At 44.8% G+C, this 23,127-nt stretch overlaps 1 protein-coding gene across 1 annotated transcript; it reads left to right on the top strand.

Annotated features, from left to right (window-relative positions):
• Positions 1–553: 553 nt before the first annotated feature.
• Positions 554–22,115, top strand: LOC139415565 (hyaluronan and proteoglycan link protein 4-like). Its single transcript, XM_071163678.1, has 5 exons — positions 554–589; positions 1,267–1,387; positions 10,088–10,450; positions 18,950–19,252; positions 20,808–22,115. Exons 1-5 carry the CDS (start codon positions 554–556, stop codon positions 21,188–21,190), a joined length of 1,206 nt encoding a protein of 401 aa, XP_071019779.1. The 3' UTR covers positions 21,191–22,115.
• The last annotated feature ends 1,012 nt before the right edge of the window (positions 22,116–23,127 follow it).

Genomic DNA, 23,127 nt, shown 5'->3' on the forward strand with positions numbered 1-23,127 from the left:
AGACTGCTTGAATCAGGCCTTCTTGGTTGAATTGCTGCAAAGAAACCACAACTAGAGAACACCAATAATAAGAAGAGACTAGCTTGGGTCAAGAAACACAAGCAATGGACATTAGACTGGTGGAAATCTGTCCTTTGGTATGATGAGTCCAAATTTGTGAGACGCAGAGTAGGTGAATGGATGATCTCCGCATGTGTGGTTCCCACCGTGAAGCATGGAGGAGGTGTGATGGTGTTGGTGCTTTGCTGGTTACACTGTCAGTGATGTATTTAGAATTCAAGGCACACTAAACCAGCATGGCTACCACAGCATTCTGCAGCGATAGGCCATCCCATCTGGTATGCACTTAGTGGGATAATAATTTGTTTTCAAAAGAGCAATGACCCAACACACCTCCAGGCTGTGTAAGGGCTATTTGACCAAGAAGGAGAGTGATGGAGTGCTGCATCAGATGACCTGGCCTCCACAATCACCTGACCTCAACCCAATTAAGATGGTTTGGGATGAGTTGGACCGCAGAGTGAAGGAAAAGCAGCCAACAAGTGCTCAGTATATGTGGGAACTCAAGACAGTTGAGAAAGCATTCCAGGTGAAACTGGTTGAGAGAATGCCAAGAGTGTGCAAAGCTGTCATCAAGGCAAAAGGGTGCCTACTTTGAAGAATCTAAATATATATATTTTTGAGTTTAACACTTTTTTGGTTTCTACATAATTCCAATATTTCATAGTTTTGATGTCTTTATTATTCTACAATGTAGAAAATAGTCAAAATTAAAACCCTTGAATGAGTAGGTGTGTCCAAACTTTTTACTGGTACTGTATGTATTCTACTGTACAATGAAGTTGAACTAATACTTCACCATATTCCAACCTTAACCTACATACAGACTTAAATGCCCCCTTGGTCAAACCAATTGGACTAACTAATTGTGTAATACCATTTCTGAATTACTTAATTGAGCAGCTTCATCACCTCGCTCTTTCTCCTGGGGTTATAATTTAGTGCCAAGTCCGGTGACGTTAGAAGCCCTATTCCTGAATTGCTATATCACATGGTGTAATGCACTCTCTTACCACTGCATAATATAGCACATGATGTTCAGTTTCAGAATTGCTCATTAGTCATGTCCTAAACAAGATAGGAGTTGGTCCATCCTCCATGTTATATAGCTTAGCCATTTCAGGCCTTAGGAATGCCTAGCAGCACCATTGAGCACCACCATAACTCAAACTCAAATGTGTCCCTCTCTCCCTGCCTCCCTTGCAGCACTCCTCACAGCCCCTGTTCCTGGGGACAGTGACCTGCGTGGTCCTAACCTTTGTCCTCTCTGTGACCTCCCTCCCTGCCGATGCTGAGAAGGGAAGGAGGAAAGTTGTTCATGTACTAGGTAAGATCTCTGACTTTGTCTCTATCCCCATCCCACACATATTGCTTCACTACATTCTGAGGTACGTAGGCTATAAATATCCATCTTTCCAGAAGCAAGTCTCTCACCGTTGCCACTTGTTATAGATCCCCTTCAGCCCCCAGCTATGCCCTGGACACCATATGTGAATTGATCGCCCCCCCCCCATCTATATTCAGAGTTCGTACTGTTAGGTAACCTACCCTGGCCAACATCTCAGCACACCCTGCAGCAACTTGACAACCCCCCCCCCCCCCCGCTCCTCCTTCACTCAAATCCAGACAGCTGATGTTCTGAAATAGCTGCAAAATCTGGATCCCTACAAATCAGCTGGGCGAGACAATCTGTACCCTCTCCTTCTAAAATTATCAGCCAAAATTGTTGTAACCCCATTACCTGCCTATTCAACCTCTTTCGTATCATCTGAGATCCCCAAAGATTGGAAAGGTGCTGCGGTAATCCCTCTCTTCAAAGGGGAGACACTCTAGACCCAAACTGTTATAGACCTATATCCATCCTGCCCTTCTAAAATCTTCGAAAGCCAAGTTAATAAAGAGATCACCGACCATTTTGAATCCCACCGTACCTTCTCCAATATGCAATCTGGTTTCCGAGCTGGTCATGGGTGCACCTCAGCCACGCTCAAGGTCTTAAACCATTTCATAACCGCCATCGATAACAGACAGTACAGTGCAACCATCTTCATCTACCTGGCCAAGGCTTTCGACTCTGTCAATCAACGCATTATTACGGCAGACTCAATAGCCTTGGCTTCTCAAATGCCTGCCTCGCAGATAGAGTTCAGTGTGTCAAATCGGAGGGCCTGTTGTCCGGACCTCTGGAAGTCTCTGGGGGTGCCACAGGGTTCAATTCTCGGGCCGACTCTTTTCTCGGTATACATCATTGATGTCGCTCTTGCTGCTGGTGATTATCTTATCCACCTCTACGTAGACAACACCATTCTGTATACATCTGGCCCGTCTTTGGACACTGTGCTAACAAACCTCCAAACGAGCTTCAACGTCATACACTCCTTCCGTGGCCTCCAACTGCTTTTAAATGTTAGTAAATCTAAGTGCATACTCTTCAACCGATTGCTGCCCGCACCCTCCCGTCCGACTAGCATCACTACTCCGGACGGTTCTGACTTAGAATATGTGGACAACTACCTAGGTGTCTGGTTAGACAGTAAATTCTCCTTCCAGACTCACATTTAGCATCTCCAATCCAATATTAAATCATGAATCGGCTTCCTATTTTGCAACAAAGGCTTCTTCACTCTTTCCGCCAAACATAGCCTAATAAAACTGACTAACCTACCGATCCTTGACTTTGGCGATGTCATTTATAAAATAGCCCCCATCACTCTACTCAGCAAACTGGATGTAGTCTATCACAGTGCCATCTGTTTTGTCACCAAAGCCCCATATGCTACCCACCACTGCCACCTGTATGCTCTCGTTGGCTTGCCCTCACTACATATCCATTGCCAAACCCACTGGCTCCAAGTAATCTATAAGTCTTTGCTAGGTAAAGCCCTGCCTTATCTCAGCTCACTGGTCACCATAGCAACACCCAACCGTAGCACGCTCTCCAGCAGGTATATTGCACTGGTCATCCCGAAAGCCAATGCTTACTTTGGCTGCCTTTCCTTCCAGTTCTCCGCTGCCAATGACTGGAACGAATTGCAAAAATCACTGAAGCTGGAGTCTTATATCTCCCTCTCTAATTTTAAGCATCAGCTGTGAGCAGCTTACCGATCACTGTACCTGTACACAGTGTCACGAACCGGCTCAAAGTTCATAACAAAAAGGGAGACAACGTGGAGCTAAGGAATAACAAAATATATTTATTAACTAAATACAATTAACAATGGTGTGTGTAGTCAGTAATCAGTAGTATAAGTGAGTGGTGGCATGCATTAATGTGATAATGAGGGGTGTTGAAAGGTGCCAACGCAAACAAACAAAAACAGCCACAAAAATGCCACAGCCCAAAATCAGTGTCTGCATTGAGAGTCTCCTCAACGAATGGAACACACCCAAACCCAGGTGTCCCATTTTGCTGACGACCCTCCCGGCTCCGCCCACCGACATCCTATTAAGGAAAACAAGAGCAAAGAGAAAGAATTCGGCAGACAGAGTAGGAGGGTCGTCACACCCCCCCATAAAACCGGGGACCAACAAGGCCCCCGGGACAGCATACCAGTCACACAAATTGACCCAGCCTCTGAGTCCACTTGCCCCAGCCAAGCTCATCCTCTGCAGACCTCAGCAACCTTTGCGGACAGGAAGCAACCTTTAAGAGGAAAGAAGAAAACGAGACCAGAAGGGAACAGACTGGAGTGACAGAACACAACAATACCAGACACAAAATAACAGTGGTCAGTCACATGGACATTCAGGAACAGGGCGCACGAGAGAACGCATCAGCAATGACATTATGTCCCCCGGATGTGCCGCACATCGAGATGGAATGCTTGTAAAAAATAAACACCATCTCATTCTCCTCTGATTAGGACACATCATGGACCTCAAAAAGGTGAGAGGATTATGGTTGGTGTAGACCACAATAGGCACTACTCCCGACCCGACATACACCTCGAAGTGTTGTAGCGCCCATATAAGTGCTAGCGCTTCTTTTTCAATGACCGAGTAGTTCAACTGATAATGGTTCAACTTTCTGGAATAGAAAATTACAGGCCTCTCAACCCCAGACACATCTGCTTGCAGCAAAACTGCACATGCCCCCACATGACTAGCATCCACCTGCAAGGTAAATGACAAATCCACACAAGGAGCAGCCAACACTGGAGTTGAGGTAAGCAACCTCTTTGCATCTTCAAAAGCCCGTTGACAACTAGAAAACCATACGTAAACAGCCTTAGCTTTCAGCAAATCTGTCAAGGGAGCGACCACAGTAGAGAAAACTACCGTAATAACCAATCATTCCCAAGAAACGCATCTGTTCCTTTTTAGTAGTTGGTGGTGGAAAAGCATCAATAGCTACCACCTTAGCCTGAACAGGACGCACTTCACCCTGTCCAACCACCTTTCCAAGGTATGTAATGGTCGCCTGAGCAAACTCACATTTAGCCGGATTGATCGTGAGGCGGCCCGCAGCTAGGCTTGAATACAGGACAGATGTTCCTCCCAAGTATCTGCATACAGTGGGGAGAACAAGTATTTGATAACCTGCAAAATCGGCAGTGTTTCCTACTTACAAAGCATGTAGAGGTCTGTAATTTTTATCATAGGTACACTTCAACTGTGAGAGACGGAATCTAAAACAAAAATCCAGAAAATCACATTATATGATTTTTAAGTAATTAATTTGCATTTTATTTATTAGTGATGTCAAGACTGGAAAAATACGGAGTGAGAATGAAACGCAGCAAGTGTGAGTTCCTCCAGGACTCAGTGGAGTATCTCGGATACAAGATTGATGCACAAGGCCTGCACCCAACCAACAGCAAGGTGGAAGCAATCGTAAACGCACCAGCACCCACAAATATCTCAGGGCTGAGGTCATTTTTGGGACTCCTGAACTATTACGGAAAGTTTGTGGCAAACTTGTCCACACTGTTGCATCCGCTTCACCAACTGCTGCAGGCCGATACAAAGTGGAATTGGTCCCCAAAATGCGAAGAAGCATTCAAGACTTGCAAATAGCGTCTGCTAAAGAGCAAGTGGCTTGCCCACTACAACACAGAGATGAAGCTGAGACCCGCGTGTGATGCATCTCCATACGGAGTAGGAGCCGTCATCTCACGTTCTACCGTCAGGTGAAGAACACCCTATCGCATTTGCATCACGGACTCTGTCACCAAGTGAGAAAAATTATGCTCAAATTGAGAAGGAATCCCTGAGCATAATATTCGGAGTGAAGAAGTTTCACAAATACCTCTACGGAAGGAAGTTCCAACTGCTGACAGATCACATGCCTCTGTTGGCCATCCTTGGACCAAAATCAGCTATACCAACCCTTGCTGCACTTCGAATGCAACGTTGGGCTCTGATATTGTTAGCCTACGACGAGATTGAGTACAGATGATCCAGTGATCACGCAAATGCCTGATGCACTATCAAGACTACCATGCAATAGTGACTCCGACAGTGAAGATGATAGAGCAGTCTTCCAGATCTCTCTCATTGACGAACTGCGCATATCTGCTTCAGACATAGCAGAGGAAACAAGGAAAGACCCAGTGCTTTCCAAAGTCTTGGACTTAACATTAGGCGGTTGGCCAACCTTCATAAATGACAATAACCTTCGTCCATTCATCGACAAGAAAGACCAGTTGTCCGATCAAGGATGTGGGGATCAAGTGTGGTGGTACCTCACAAATTCCAGAGGAGACTGCTATCTGACCTGCATGAGGGACATCCAGGGATCACTCGAATGAAAGTACTCGCTCGCAGTTATCTGTGGTGGCCTGGACTGGATCAGGACATTCAACAGCATGTAGGCCACTGCTCACCTTGTGAAGCTGTTCACAATAAGCCTGCTGCTGCACCTCTTCATCCATGGTCCTGGGCTGCTACACCTTGGGAACGCATCCATGTGGATTACGCCGAGATTGACAAGAAACATTTCCTTGTTGTCATCGATGTCCATTCCAAGAGAATGGAAGTGTTCCCTACTCAACTGACCACAGCTGAGAAGACCATCAATCTTCTCAGACACCTGTTCGCATCCTTTGGACTAGTCAAGGAGCTCGTATCGGACAATGGCCCTCCTTTCACGTCAAACGATTTTGAAATGTTTCTCAAGAACAACGGAGTAAGGCACATCCTGTCACCACCTTACCATCCGGCATCAAACGGAGCAGCGGAGAGAGCCGTGCAAACCTTTAAGAAGGCCTGGACTACTCAAAGGTTCAGTCTGTGTCCACCCACCAAAGGCTTCCCTGGTTCCTGTTTACTTACCGTAACACACCACACACAGTAACGGAATGTACACTAGCTGAACTGTTTCTGAAATGCCAACCACGCCATGCCTGACATGGTTGAAACCAGACTTGTCAAGCACTGAGGCAAAGCACCAGCTACAGCAGAAGAAAGCTCATGACAGACACTCAAAGACTGTCAGAGAATTCAAAGAGGGAGAGAGGGTGATGGTACGTAATTTCAGACACCCCAAGCGCCTGTGGAACTCAGGTGTGATCTTGCAACGCAGAGGACCTTTGACTTACCAAGTCCAAATTGGTCATCGCCAGGTCAACGTTCATGTGGATCATCTGCTACAGTCCAACGCCCCAGCAGAGACATGCCGAGAGAACAAGAACAATAACGACCCCCAGGACTTTTCTCCTGACTGTGGACGTACGGGAGAGACAGCCTGACCTTCCACTCGAACCTGGCCCACCACTGGAAGCCCAGGAGGAGCGGAGATATCCTATTCGACAGCGAAGGGCACCTCAAAAGCTTGACCTGTGAGTTGAGCTGGTTAAGGAGGTAACGGATAGTAAAACAAACACTTTAATATGTCCTAGATAAAAGGAAAGAAAAAGGACATTACCTGGGTTAGTTATTAGGACACATCTTCTGGGCAGAATAATCCCCTGGATTTGTGCTGGGCTTTGAAACGTCTGCTTCAACCCAGTAGTTGAAAAATGTTTAAGAATGCATTGTTCAGATATTGCATTAGTAGTTCCCTGATGTATTTACCTTGTTCTCTGGGAGTTAAACACTATGGGGGAGGAGTGTAGTATCTGGGATCTACATCTGTTTATATTAGTTACTATGCTGTTACTAAGCAGTAACGTATTACGGCTGTGTTACGTTACTACACCTAATAGGAAATGCACATGTCCTTACAAACCACATAGCATATCATTACAGCAGTATGTACTGGTATGTTAGCTAGCTACCTAACATTAGTTGGCTATTTATACATCAAACTTGCTAGTATATTAACAATAGGATATCTAACTAACTAGCCAACTTTTATTTACTTGATTATTCCCGTCATTCTTAGCTTAGCTAAATGGTATAGTCGTTGTGCGTTCTCAATGAACATTCGTGCTCTGGATAACATGAAAACGGCCTAACCAGCTCTGCTAGGGCGAGTAAAATGGTCAGAGTGGTTTCATTTGTGTCTGGAAGTAGATAGCAAGGTAGCCAACGTCAGCTTGGGTACATGATTGCCAGGCAAGAACGCTCAAATCAACCCCACTCCTCGGCTTGAGGAGTTTACAAACGGACAATCTGACAATGCTCTGAATTTATGAGCGCACTCCAGATTGAATTTAAGAACACACCTGAAGTTGTAAAATGTCTAACTAGTCATTTTTAGGCTAACTAGCTAGCAAGAGGTTGCATAGCAACAGCATCAACTTCTGGTAGACAGGCAAAGAGCTAGTACATTCAACTGAAAGGATACCGTTCGGTTACAGTATAATAAAATGAACTAATAGTATATAGTATGTAGTATATACTCATTAAGTATGTAGTATACAGTATGTTAGTACGGGTATTCAAACACAGCTCAGAAGTTCTTTCTTCAATGAGGCAGTGCCAGGGACACAGAACAAGGCTTGCTGGGGTCTGGTCTTGATGATGAAACACACATCTCTCAGGTGACACGTCTCCTCACCCCCATTGGCCCCCACAGGGGAAACGATAGCCATTGTAGAGAGAAGAAGATAGGCTTTGTGGATCTTTCTTGCTCACATACTATCTAATTATATACACTTTCACTATCCTGATATTTTAACTGAAGTTTGGGTGGTTCCCATAACTGTAGCAGTAGTCCCTATATACAGTGCATTTGGAAAGTTTTCTGACCATTTACATTACAGCCTTATTCTAAAATGGATTAAATCATTTTCTCCCCTTTATCACTCTACACACAATACCCCATAATGACAAAGCAAAAACAAGTTTTTAGAAATGTTTGCAAATCTATTACAAATAAAAAAAATGGAAGTATTCAGACCCTTTACTCAGTACTTTGTTGAAGTACCTTCGGCAGCGATTACAGCCTAAAGTCTTCTTGGGTATGACGCTACAAGCTTGGCACACGTGTATTTGGGGAGCTTCTCCCATTCTTCTCTGCAGATCCTCTCAAGCTCTGTCAGGTTGGATGGGGAGTGTCGCTGCACAGCTATTTTCAGGTCTCTCCAGAGATGTTTGATTGGGGTCAAGTCCGGGCTCTGGCTGGGACACTCAAGGACATTCATAGACTTGTCCCGAAGCCACTCCTGTGTTGTCTTAGCTGTATGCTTAGGATCTTTGTCTTGTTGGAAGGTGAACCTTCGCCCCAGTCTGAAGTCCTGAGCGCTCTGGAGCAGGTCTTCATCAAGGATCTCTCTGTACTTTGCTCCGTTCATCTTTCCCTCGATCCTGACTAGTCTCCCAGTCCCTGCCACTGAATAACATCCCCACAGCATCATTCACCATAGGGATGGTGCCAGGTTTACTCCAGACTGCTTGGCATTCAGGCCAAAGAGTTCAATTTTGGATTCATCATAGAGAATCTTGTTTCTCATGGTCTGAGAGTTCTTTAGGTGCCTTATGGCAAACTCCAAACGGGCTGTCATATGTCTTGTACTGAGGAGTAGCTTCCGTCTGGCCACTCTATCATATAGGCCTGATTGGTGGAGTACTGCAGAGGAACTCTGGAGCTCTGACAGAGTGACCATTGGATTCTTGGTCACCTCGCTGACCAAGGCCCTTCTTCCCCGATTGCTAATTTTGTCCGGGCGGCCAGCTCTAGGAAGAGTCTTGGTGGTTCCAAACTTCTTTCATTTAAGAATGATGGAGGCCACTTTGTTCTTGGGGACCTTCAATCCTGCAGACATTTTTCGGTTCCCTACCCCAGATCTGTGCCTCAACACAATCCTGTCTCGGAGCACAGCAGACAATTTCTTCGACCTCATGGCTTGGTCTTTGCTCTGACATGCACTTATATAGAGAGATGTGTGCCTTTCTAAATCATGTCCAATCAATTGAATTTTTCACAGGTTGACTCCAATCAAGTTGTAGGAACATCTCAAGGATGATCAATGGAAACAGGATGCAGCTGAGCTCAATTTCGAGTAACATTGCAAAGGGTCGGAATACTTTTGTAAATAAGGTATTTCATTCTTTCATTTTTATAAATTTGCAAAATTTTGAAAACATCTGTTTTGGTTTTGTCGTTATGAAGTATTGTATGTAGATTGATGAGGGGGAAAAGGTATTTCATCCATTTTAGAATAAGGCTGTAACATAACAAAATGTGGAAAAAGTCAAGGATTCTGAATACTTTCTAATGCACTGTAGGTAAAGTACAGGTCAGCTCAAGGGTGTCATATTCGCTCTTCAATAAGGTCTCGAGGGGCGCACAAAAAATGGTCCTCTATCCATCTTTTAGGGAATTGTTAATGCTCCCTGACTGCCTAGCTTTCATTTATGTGATTATTAGCGAGCTGGACACAGTCAAAAAACTGTGTGAATGTAGGTACGATATAATTTCTACAGAGTTTCAATTTGGTTTTAGTCATTTCAAAGTATATAGAGTTTTTTCCCTGCCAAGAAATACAAAAAATGTAAATATTATTATGATAATGTTTTAATCAAACCACCTGCAGGCCAGAGTGGACCCCCTTGCAGGACCAGATCATTGAAAAGCATAATTCCTCCCAACCTTACCTCTCCTGACCATTCTTCTTCCTTTATTCTCCCTCTTTGTGTCCAGAGGATGACACTGGAGCAGTGATCGTTCAGACCGCCCCTGGTAAAGTGATCACCCACCGGGGAGGCTCCATCACTCTGCCCTGCCGCTACCACCACGAACCCGAGAGCTCCGACCCCAACCGCATCCGTATCAAGTGGACCAAGGTGACGGATGCACTGGTGTTTGAGGACGTGTTTGTGGCGTTGGGCCTTCAGCAGAGGGTGTTCAGATCGTACCGGGGCCGTGTGTCTCTAGAACAGAATGGACCGGGAGACGCATCTGTCATCATCCACAACGTCACTTTGGAGGACTACGGACGCTACGAGTGCGAGGTCACCAACGACATGGAGGACGACACGGGATTTGTCAACCTGGATCTTGAAGGTCAGGGGTTAAGGTTGAAGGGTTCAAATCAAATCACATTTTATTTGTCATATGCTTTGTAAACAACAGGTGTAGACTAACAGTGAAATGCTTACATATGGGCCCTTCCCAACAATGCAGAGAAAAACAATTAAGGGTAAGGGTTCCATAGCCCCGGGCAGAACAGTTGAAACTGGAGCAGCAGCACTGCCAGGTGGACTGGGGACAGCAAGGAGTCATCATGCCAGGTAGTCCTGAGGCATGGTCCTAGGGCTCAGGTCCTCTGAAAGAGAGAAAGAAAGAAAGGGAGAAAGAGAGAATTAGAGAGAACATACTTAAATTCACACAGGACACCGGATAAGACAGGAGAAATACTCCAGATATAACAGACTGACCCTAGCCTCCCGACACATAAACTACTGCAGCATAAATACTGGAGGCTGAGACAGGAGGGGTCAGGAGACACTGTGGCCCTATCCGATGATACTCCCGGACAGGGCCAAACAGGAAGGATATAACCCGACCCACTTTGCCAAAGCACAGCCCCCACACCACTAGAGGGATATCTTCAACCACCAACTTACCATTCTGAGTCAAGGCCGAGTATAGCACACAAAAATCTCTGCCACGGCACAACCCAAGGGGGGGTGCCAACCCAGACAGGAAGATCACGTCAGTGACTCAACCCACTCAAGTGATGCACCCCTCTTAGGGACGGCATGGAAGAGCACCAGTAAGCCAGTGACTGAGCCCCTGTAATAGGGTTAGAGGCAGAGAATCCCAGTGGAGAGAGGGGAACCGGCCAGGCAGAGGCAGCAAGGGCGGTTCGTTTCTCCAGTGCCTTTCCGTTCACCTTCCCACTCAATAATAGGACCTACTGAAGAGATGAGTCTTCAATAAAGACTTAAAGGTTGAGACCGAGTCTGCGTCTCTCACATGGGTAGGCAGACCATTCCATAAAAATGGAGCTCTATAGGAGAAAGCCCTGCCTCCAGCTGTTTGCTTAGAATTTCTAGGGATAATTAGGAGGCCTGCGTCTTGTGACCATAGTGTACGTGTAGGTATGTACGGCAGGACCATATCAGAAAGATAGGTAGGAGCAAGTCCATGTAATGCTTTGTAGGTTAGCAGTAAAACCTTGAAATCAGTCCGGGCCATAACAGGATGCCAGTGGAGGGAGGCTAGCACTGGAGTAATATTATCTTTTTTTTTTGTTCTAGTCAGGATTCTATCAGCCGTATTTAGCACTAACTGAAGTTTATTTAGTGCTTTATCCAGGTAGCCGGAAAGTAGAGCATTGCAGCAGTCTAACCTAGAAGTAACAAAAGCATGGATTCATTTTTCTGCATCATTTTTGGACAGAACATTTCAGATTTTTGCAATGTTACGTAAATGGAAAAAAGCTGTCCTTGAAACAGTCTTGATATGTTCGTCAAAAGAGAGATCAGGGTCCAGAGTAACCCCGAGGTCCTTTACAGTTTTATTTGAGACGACTGTACAACCATGTCAGATTCAACAGAAGATCTATTTGTTTCTTGGGACCTAGAACAAGCATCTCTATTTTGTTCGGGTTTCCAAGTAGAAGGTTTGCAGCCATCCACTTCCTTATGTCTGAAACACAGGCTTCCAGCGAGGGCAATTTTGGGGCTTCACCATGTTTCATTGAAATGTACAGCTGTGTGTCATCCGCATAGCAGTGAAAGTTAACATGATGTTTTCGAATGACATCCCCAAGAGGTAAAATATATAGTGAAAACAATAGTGGTCCTAAAACGGAACCTTGAGAAACACCGAAATTTACAGTTGATTTGTCAGAGGACAAACCATTCACAGAGACAAACTGATATCTTTCCGACAGATAAGATCAGGCCAGAACTTGTCTGTTTAGACCAATTTGGGTTTCCAATCTCTCCAAAAGAATGTGGTGATCGATGGTATCTCAAGCAGCACTAAAGTCTAGGAGGACAAATGGAGAGCCTCGGTCTGACGCCATTAAAAGGTAATTTACCACCTTCACAAGTGCAGTCTCAGTGCTATGATGGGGTCTAAAACCAGACTGAATCATTTTGTTTACATTGTTTGTCTTCAGGAAGGCAGTGAGTTGCTGCCAACAGCTTTTTCAATTTCTTTTGAGAGGAATGGGAGATTCCATAGTTTTAAAAATATTTTCTGGGTCAAGGTTTGGCTTTTTCTCACCTTTAGTGAGTTTGGTACACATCCGGTGGATAGAGAGCCGTTTATTATGTTCAACATAGGAGGGCCAAGCACAGGAATCAGCTCTTTCAGTAGTTTAGTTATAGGGTCCAGTATGCAGCTTTAAGGTTTAGAGGCCATGATTATTTTCATCATTGTGTCAAGAGATATAGTACTAAAACACTTGAGTGTCTCCCTTGATCCTAGGTCCTGGCAGAGTTGTGCAGACTCAGGACAACTGAGCTTTGGAGGAATACGCAGATTTAAAGAGGAGTCCTTAATTTGCTTTCTAATGATCATGACCTTTTCCTCAAAGAAGTTCATGAATTTCTTACTGCTGAAGTGAAAGCCATCCTCTCTTGGGGAATGTTGCTTTTTAGTTAGCTTTGCGACAGTATCAAAAATTAATTTTGTATTGTTCTTATTTTCCTCAATTAAGTTGGAGAAATAGGAAGATCGAGCAGCAGTGAGGGCTCTTCAATACTCCACGGTACTGTCTTTCCAAGCTAGTCGGAAGACTTCCAGTTTGGTGTGGCACCATTTCCATTCCTCTGGAAGCTTGCTTCAGAGCTCGGGTATTTTCTGTATACCAGAGAGCTAGTTTCTTATGACGAATGTTTTTAGTTTTTATGGGTGCAACTGCATCTAGGGTATTGCGCAAGGTTAAATTGAGTTCCTCAGCAAGGTGGTTAACTGATTTTTGTCCTCTGACATCCTTGGGTAGGCAGAGGGAGTATGGAAGGGCATCAAGGAATCTTTGGGTTGTCTGAGAATTTATAGCACGACTTTTGATGCTCCTTGGTTGGGGTCTGAGCAGATTATTTGTTGCGATTGCAAACTTAATAAAATGGTGGTCCGATAGTCCAGGATTATGAGGAAAAACATTAAGATCCACAACATCTATTCCATGGGACAAAACTAGGTCCAGAGTATGACTGTGGCAGTGAGTAGGTCCGGAGACATGTTGGACAAAACCCACTGAGTCGATGATGGCTCCGAAAGCCTTTTGGAGTGGGTCTGTGGACTTCTATATGTGACTATTAAAGTCACCAAAAATTTGAATATAATCTGCTATGACTACAAGGTCAGATAGGAATTCAGGGAACTCAGTGAGGAACGCTGTATATGGCCCAGGAGGCCTGTAAACAGTAGCCTTAAAAAGTGATTGTGTCACACCCTGACCATAGTTTACTTTGTATGTTTCTATGTTTTGGTTGGTCAGGGTGTGATCTGAGTGGGCATTCTATGTTACATGTCTAGTTTGTCCAGTTCTATGTTCGGCCTGATATGGTTCTCAATCAGAGGCAGGTGTTTGTCATTGTCTCTGATTGGGAACCATATTTAGGTAGCCTAGGTTTCACTGTGTGTTTGTGGGTGATTGTTCCTGTCTATGTGTTTTCACCAGATAGGGCTGTTTAGGTTTTCGTTACATTCTTTATTTTGTAGTGTTTGTATTGATTCGTGTTTTACGTTTGTTTATTAAAACATGGATCGCAATCTACACGCTGCATTTTGGTCCGACTCTCCTTCTCATACGGAAAACCGTTACAGATTGAGTAGGCTGCATAGATTTCATGACTAGAAGCTCAAAAGACAAAAACATATTTTTTTTTTTTTGTAAATTGACATTTGCTATAGTAAATGTTAGCAACACCTCTGCCTTTGCAGGATGCGCGGGGTATATGGTCACTAGTGTAACCAGGAGGTGAGGCCTCATTTAACACAGTAAATTCATCAGGCTTAAACCATGTTTCAGTCAGGCCAATCACATCAAGATTATGATCAGTGATTAGTTCATTGACTATAACTGCCTTGGAAGTGAGGGATTTAACATTAAGTAGCCCTATTTTGAGATGTGAGGTATCACGATCTCTTTCAATAATGGCAGGAATGGAGGAGGTCTTTATTCTAGTGAGATTGCTAAGGTGAACACCGCCATGTTTAGTTTTGCCCAACCATGGTCGAGGCACAGATACCGTCTCAATGGTGATAGCTGAGCTGACTACACTGACTGTGCTAGTGGCAGACTCCACTATGCTGGCAGGCTGGCTAACAGCCTGCTGCCTGGCCTGCACCCTATTTCATTGTGGAGCTAGGGGAGTTAGAGCCCTGTCTATGTTCGTAGATAAGATGAGAGCACCCCTCCAGCTAGGATGGAGTCCGCCACTCCTCAACAGGCCAGGCTTTGTCCTATTTGTGGGTGAGTCCCAGAAAGAGGGCCAATTATCTACAAATTCTATCTTTTGGGAGGGGCAAAAACAGTTTTCAACCAGCGATTGAGTTGTGAGACTGCTGTAGAGCTCATCACTCCCCCTAACCGGGTGGGGGCCAGAGACAATTACTCAATGCCGACACATCTTTCTAGCTGATTTACACGCTGAAGCTATGTTGGACTTGGTGACCCCTGACTGTTTCATTACACAACGAGTAATGATAACTTTACTATATACACAGGGTACCAGTACCGAGTTGATGTGCAGGGGTACGAGGTAATTGAGGTCGACATGTACATATATGTAGGGATAAAGAGACTAGGCAACAGGATAAATAATAAACGGTAGCAGCAGCGTATGTTATGAGTCGAAAGAGTTAGTGCAAAAGGGGTCAATGCAGATAGTCTGGATAGATGTTGGTTAACTATTTAACTAGCAGTCTTATGGCTTGGGGGTAGAAGCTGTTCAGGGTCCTGGGGGTAGAAGCTGTTACCTACAATGGTGCCGAAGGAGATGGCTGCCATTTTACGATCCCGTAACCAATTGTGTTATTTTGTACATAATGTTTCTGCCACCGTGTCTTATGACCGAAAAGAGCTTCTTGATATCAGGGCAGCGATTACTCACCCCGTTCTTGAGGAAATCTTCTTCTTCAACAAGTCGGATGGGAAGGATTTACTCCAGACACCCGACAAGGCCCTCATCCCCGTCATTCGTAGAAGGAAAAGACAGAGGTATATCATGGACGACGGTCCGGGTGCCTTGTAAGGATCCGTCGCCGAGAGGGTAATCTACCTTCATAATCGATAATAAAATAGACAAACTACGAGCATGTATATATCCTACCAACGGGACATTAAAACTGTAATGTATTATGTTTCACCGAGTCGTGGCTGAACGACAACATGATTAACATAGAGCTGCCGGGTTTTAAGCTTTTCCGGCAGGATAGTATAGCGACCTCTGGTAAGACAATGGGAGGCGGCCTATGCATATTTGTAAACAACAGCTGGTGCACGAAATCTAAGGAAGTCTCGAGGTTTTGCTCGCCTGAGGTAGAGAATCTCATGATAAGCTGTAGACCACACAATTAACCAAGAGAGTTTACATCTATATTTTTCATAGCTGTCTGTTTACCACTGCAGACCGATGCTGGCACTAAGACCGCACTCAATGAGCTGTATACTCAAATCAGTTTTACCTCATTTCTATCAGCATGTTAAATATGCAATCAGAGGGGAAACACTCTAGACCACCTTTACTCCACACACAGAGATGCATACAAAGCTCTCCCTCGCCCTCTATGGCAAATCTGACCATTATTCCTGATTACAAGCAAAAACTAAAGTAGGAAGCACCAGTGACTCGGTCAATAAGAAAGTGGTCAGATGAAGCAGATGCTAAGCTACAGGACTGTTTTGCTAGCACAAACTGGAATATGTTCCAGGATTCTTCTGATAACATTGAGGAGTACACCACATCAGTCACTGACGTCATCAATAAGTGCATTGATGATGCCGTCCCCACAGTGACCGTACGTACATAACCAAACAAGGCAACATCCGCACTGCCGCTTTCAAGGAGCGGGACTCTAAACCAGAAGCCTATAGGAAATCCCGCTATGCCCTCGACGAACTGTCAAACAGGCAAAGCGTCAATACAAGACTAACATTGAATCGTACTACACCGGCTCTGACGCTCATCGGATGTGGCAGGGCTTGAAACTATTACAGACTACAAAGGGAAACACAATAAGAAAGTGGCCAGTGACACGAACCTACCAGATGAGCTAGTGTTACTTGCCTCACTTCAAGGCAAGTAACACTGAAACATGCATGAGAGCACCAACCGCTCCGGGATGACTGTGTGATCACGCTCTCCATAGCCGATGTGAATAAGACCTTTAAACAGGTCAACATTCACAAGGCCACAGGGCCAGACACATAACAGACACATAACCAGGACGTGTATTGCGAGCAGGTGCTGACCAACTGGCAAGTCTCTTCACTGACTGAGTTTATTTTTCTTCAACTTTTTTTAACTAGGCAAGTCAGTTAAGAACAAATTCTTATTTTCAATGACGGCCTAGGAACAGTGGGTTATCTGCCTAAATGACTACCGACCCGTAGCACTCACATCTGTAGCCATGAAATGCTTTGAAAGGCTGGTCATGGCTCACATCATCACCATTATCCCGGAAACCCTAGACCCACTCCAATTTGAATAATACCCAAACAGATCCACAGATGACGCAATCTCTATTGCACTCAACACTGCCCTTTCCCACCTGGACAAAAGGAACACCTATGTGAGAATGTCATTCATTGACTTCAGTCTAGCGTTCAACACCATAGTGCCCTCAAAGCTCATCACTAAGCTAAGGATTCTGGGACTAAACACCTCCCTCTGCAACTGGATCCTGGGCCGCCCCCAGGTGGTAAGGGTAGGGAACAACACAGCCGCCACACTGATCCTCAACACGGGGGCCCCTCAGGGGTGCGTACTCAGCCCCCTCCTATTCTCCCTGTTCACTCATGACTGCACGGCCAGGCGCGACTCCAACACCATCATCAAGTTTGCCGATGACACAACAGTGGTAGAGCTGATCACCCAAAATGATGAGTCAGCATATAGGGAAGAGGTCAGAGACCTTGCCGGGTGGTGCCAGGACACCAACCTCTCCCTCCCCGAGATGATTGTGGACTACAGGAGAAGGAGGACCGAGCACGCCCCCATTCTCATCAACAGGGCTGTAGTGGAACAGGTTGAGAGCTTCAAGTTCCTTGGTGTCCATATCACCAACAAATGATCATGGTCCAAACAAACCAATATAGTCGTGAAGAGGGCATGACAAAGCCTATTCCCCCTCAGGAGACTGAAAAGATTTGGCATGGGTCCTCAGATCTTCAAAAGGTTCTACAGCTGCAACATCGAGAGCATTCTGACTGGTTGCATCACTGCCTGGTATGGCAACTGCTCGGCCTCTGACCACAAGGCGGCAGGGAAGCCTAGTGGTTAGAGCTTTGGACTAGTAACCGGAAGGTTGCAAGTTCAAATCCCGAGCTGACAAGGTACAAATCTGTCGTTCTGCCCCTGAACAGGCAGTTAACACACTTTTCCTAGGCCATCATTGAAAATAAGAATTTGTTCTTAACTGACTTGCCTAGTTAAATAAAGGTAAAACATTTTTTTTAAAGGCACTACAGAGGGTATTGCGTATGGCCCAGTACATCACTGGGGCCAAGCTTCCTGCCACCCAGGACCTCTATATCAAGCAGTCAGAGGAAGGCCCTAAAAATTGTCTAAGACTCCAGCCACCCCAGCCACCCTCATAGACTGTTCTCTCTACAAGTCTAGGTGCAAGAGGCTTCTAAACAGCTTCTACCCCCAAACCATAAGACTCCTGAACAGCTAATCAAAGGGCTCCCCAGACCCCCCTTTTACGCTGCTTCTACTCTCTGTTTATAATCTATGCATAGTCACTTTAACTCTACCTACATGTACATATTACCTCAATTACCCCCACACATTGACTCAGTACCGTTACCCCCTGTATATAGCCTCTCTTGTTATTTTACTGCTTCTGTTGAATTATTTTCAATTTATTTTCAATTTTTTACTTAACTTTTTTTTTCTCACAACTTCTTAAAGCATTGTTGGTTAAGGGCTTGTATGTAAGCATTTCACTGTAAGGTTGTAACTGTTGTATTCAGCGCATGTGACAAATAAAAATGTATTTTATTTTATTTGTTGGTTCTGTTGCACCAAGTCTGTTGGTTCCAGACTTGGTGCATTGCCATCGCTTGCCATGCGGTAGCAGAGAGAACAGTCTATGCCTTGGGTGACTGGAGTCTTTCACAATTTTGTAGGGCCTTCCTCTGACACCGCCTGGTATAGATGTCCTGGATGGCAGGGAGCTGTGCCCCAGTGATGTATTGGGCTTTACTCACTGCCCTCTGTAGCGGTTAGATGGGTTATGTGTGGTGTAAGACCTCAGTCAAAATGAAAAATGAAGTATTTGAAAATGTAACTGGCAGAATGGAGTTAGTGTTTTTCAGCTTTCACAACATGAGTAACTTGTCCTCATAGTTCAGTATCTCTCTCTCTCCTCCAGGCGTGGTGTTCCCATACTACCCACGGGTGGGGCGCTACAAGCTGAATTACCACCAGGCTGAGGACGTGTGTAAGGAGCAGGATGCCATCCTGGCCTCCCATGCCCAGCTCCACAAGGCCTGGCTAGAGGGCCTGGACTGGTGCAACGCAGGCTGGCTGGAGGACGGCTCCGTCCAGTACCCCATCTCCCACCCCCGGGACCAGTGTGGCCGCAAGGACACCCCTGCAGGGGTACGCAACTACGGCTACAGACACAAAGAGGATGAGCGCTACGATGCTTTCTGTTTCACCTCCAACCTCAATGGTGAGTGTGTGGTGTGTGTGGGGTCCTTTCCATGCTTACTTTTTACTTTTCTTGAGCAGATGAGATATATTAACATTGATTGGTGACGGGTAGATTCCCCAGATATCTTTCCACTGTATTGCCTCTGCTCTGACTATACAGTGTTTTCAGATCTGTTCAGACGAAGGGAGGGAGATGAGGCAAGATGTATTGAGATGCAGCCAGAGTCCACAGCAGCGATAGGAGCCTGTCTCTGATCCCTGCCTGTGATCCCCTAACCTTGTGTTGATTCCGCCCTCTTAAAAGGGCCACAGGGTCTTCTAGCTGTGCTTTTATCTCCTCTCCTTTGATTTCCATCAACACTTCCACACAGTCGTGGCAGGGGAAGAAGCCTAGTCTGGTTCTATGGCTCAAAACAAATTTAGGAGCACTGCTGCTACACTGCTGCTCTACTGTACAAGAACTCATCATGACAGAATTATCCATCTGCTACCAGGGAATTGAAACATTCAATTTGAGAATCTTGATTTATGGGTACAGCCGTTGAGTGCTACGGCAAGATTGTGACTCAGTCGGCAAAGAAATAACAACATTGGATGCATTCCGAAACAAAATAGATTTTCAATTTTTTTTCTTCTCCTGAGACTGAATAAAAGTAATGATTTTCTTCCTGTGAACATTAAAGTAAAAGTCATTTTGTCAACAATATCTGAGCATCTGCCTAGTTAAATAAAGGTTAAATAAATCAAATTAAAACAAATCTGAACTAGAGAAGATAAAGTACACAGTAGCCATAGTCGAACATTAACCTGGTACTTCATAGTGGAGACCTAGCAGTCTCTTCATTGCAGTGAGTTAATTACAGTCAACAGACAGACTGGCCTGAGATGTGGGCTATCTTCAGGAGTAATGGTAGGGGATACTGTTGCACTGACCAGCTGGAAGATATTAACACAGTAACCTTTGGGGAAATATGAGACAATATTCCTCCCTAACAGGCATCAGCCACATAAACAAACGCAAAATCGATAGCCAAGTGTAAGGCTGTTGGCAGCCGTTCTGTGGTAGAAAACTACCCTGTGTTTTCTAGGGTTGCTTTTTTATTTCTCTCTGTAAAAACTTAACTCAGCTTCATTTTAGCTCAAATACTTTCTGCAATCATGATTCCAATTCTGTAAATTCTGGTAGGCGAGAAGTCTTCCCAGTGCAAGATGAAAGTAGAAATTGAAGTATTTTACTGTCCACCGATGCTGTATTGCTTTTCGATTTTGAGCAGCTGCCCAGACGGATGTTTGGTTGATTAGAGATTGGGAACACATTCTATAGGCGAGGTATCAGACTGGTCTAGGCCATAAGAACTCAGGATCTCTCCCCTCAGGGAATCTGCTGCTGTCTCATGTGGTTCTCTGTCTTTATTTCTTTGTCTCACACCCCTGGCAATTTCTCTCCTTGTCTTTTCTGGCTGTCTGTTTCTCTCTTTGTCTCTGTCTCTGTCTCTGTCTCTGTCTCTCTCTCTCTCTCTCTCTCTCTCTCTCTCTCTCTCTCTCTCTCTCTCCTCCCCTCCTCTCTCCTCCAGGTGAGGTGTATTTCCTGAAGCGTTTTAAGAAGGTTAACTATGCTGAGGCAGTGAAGGCGTGCCTGCGTGACAGCTCGGTGGTGGCCAAGGTGGGTCAGCTCTATGCTGCCTGGAAGATCCAGCTACTGGATCGCTGTGAGGCCGGCTGGCTGGAGGACGCAAGTATCCGCTACCCCATCGTCAACCCACGCACCCGCTGCGGAGGGCCCCAACCGGGGGTCCGCCACCTGGGCTTCCCCGACTTGAAGTTCCGCCTCTACGGGGTTTACTGCTTCCGCAAGAACCAAGATAATGTTAATGTTGATGTAGTTAAGATGACACAGCGCCCAGGGAAGAGCAGCAAGGACATCCCCATGAACACCACTACCACCAGAAACATCTAGAGAGACTGAGACAAAGGTTTATTAGGATCACTGCTGCTACAACATAGATCCATCCATTGCTTTAAAATAAACAATGTTGCTGAACATTACTGACAAGACATGCTAATTTGCAGCAGATTTCACCAGAAAGAGCGTGGTTCAGTTATGGGCGGAATCTTTATCTCCGTGATTTCTCTTGTCTTAAATGAGGTGGCAGTCACGTTGAGGTTGGTTTGTGCGTCCACCATTGTCTCAGAGAGGCTTAGCTAGTAAATGCATCAGATCATTATTTCCCAGGCACAAAAATTAAGGCCATTGTTTACTATGCGTCTATTAGAGACATGGAGAGAGACCACAGGCATGATGGGGGCTCAGACTTCACAGTGTGTTCTGTTCTCCATGTGGCTTCATTTCTGAAGGAAAAGGTCCTTTGCGAAAAGCACTCGACTTTAAGCAGTGCCAGCCGGAGAGAGTCACATTAATTAGCGGGCTGTGGAGACAGAGACAGATCATTTACTATGTCTGTCTGACTGTAATGAATGCAGCGCATTAAGCGAGCCCCTGATTAGCAGATACTGATGATAAGCTTTAAAGCAGACTACTATCATGCCTAATCTATCTGCAAATGTTGCCAGGTGCCAGCATGATGCCCAAGCTTTGCCTGGCATGGCAGAGCACTGCTTAGAGGTGCCCTTTGAGTTCTACTGCGCCCCCAGTCGCCCGCCTCTATCCGGTTGCCATGTTTGGGTAGAGCCATCTGAAACGTTTCTCCTCAGTAACTAGCTAAGTACTGGCAACCGTACCAGAGCTCAATAAACATAGTGAATGTTGCACTTTTAATTAGATATGTTTTATGAGGAAATGGTTAGTCTATAGCAAGCATGTTTTACCTGGAGCTAATTTTAGTAACTGATGCTGATCTAACTGAACTTTGTTATAGCTGCTTTAATAGCTGCTTGATTACACCATATTTCTATGCAGCCATGGCCATTGATTGCACTATTTGTTCAATTGTGAAAACCACAATTTAACTGTATCAGTCATTATCTTGATGTATGAATTGTATCTATAGTGAGGGCTATATGCTGAAGCTGTGATTCAAAAGTAATAAATTAGATCTTGACAATGTTGTTCATTAAAACTGATTCTGTGAGATGATGTTTTCGCATTTTCGCCATCTCTACTGTATCTTTTTATTTTGATTTATTTCACCTTTATTTAACCAGATAGGCTAGTTGAGAACAAGTTCTCATTTGCAACTGCGACCTGGCCAAGATATCTGGTCTGTGTGTTTCTGAGTAGCACTGTGAGTGCAGGCTTTAGTGGGAAAACACTTGGTGCACTGCCAACACAACAGAAGTGAACATGTCATTTCCATAGCAACAGTCTTAACAAGCCCATATCAAGTTTGAGGCAAACTAACAACATAAAACAATCATTCTGTTCAGTGATGAATTTGAGCAAAGCAAATTGGAATGATTATGAGTGACCTGTAGCTACGTCCTCAGAAGCACAAACTTAAAGTATGTTGAGACATTTGTTAAAGACACATTCAAATGCCATGAAGACATATTGTGACTATTTTAATACAACATTGTTAGAGCAGGGTTTCACTGTCATATCAATCTCTGCCATGAATTATAACAGAGGCTAAGCCCAGAGTCATCTTGACATTTATAATACAGGGGTTTGGAGCGAACATTATGCAGAGATTAACCAGAAAGACTTCAGTATCTACCTAAATTAAATGGTAACACAATTGTGTGGGGAATCAAGATGGTAGGTTTGGAATGAGAGCTCAATAGGAAGGAATACTTGTTTGAAGATGATATCTTCAAGGAGGTGTCGTGGGAGACGTGACCAGTTCACATGTTTACATTACAGTAAAAGGTCTAGCCTAGGGTATTTTCTCGAAACCTCTAGAAAATCTCCCATAGTGAGAATACAGTCTAAACCAG

Source organism: Oncorhynchus clarkii, chromosome 1, assembly GCF_045791955.1.
Source record: "Oncorhynchus clarkii lewisi isolate Uvic-CL-2024 chromosome 1, UVic_Ocla_1.0, whole genome shotgun sequence".
NCBI lineage: Eukaryota > Metazoa > Chordata > Actinopteri > Salmoniformes > Salmonidae > Oncorhynchus > Oncorhynchus clarkii.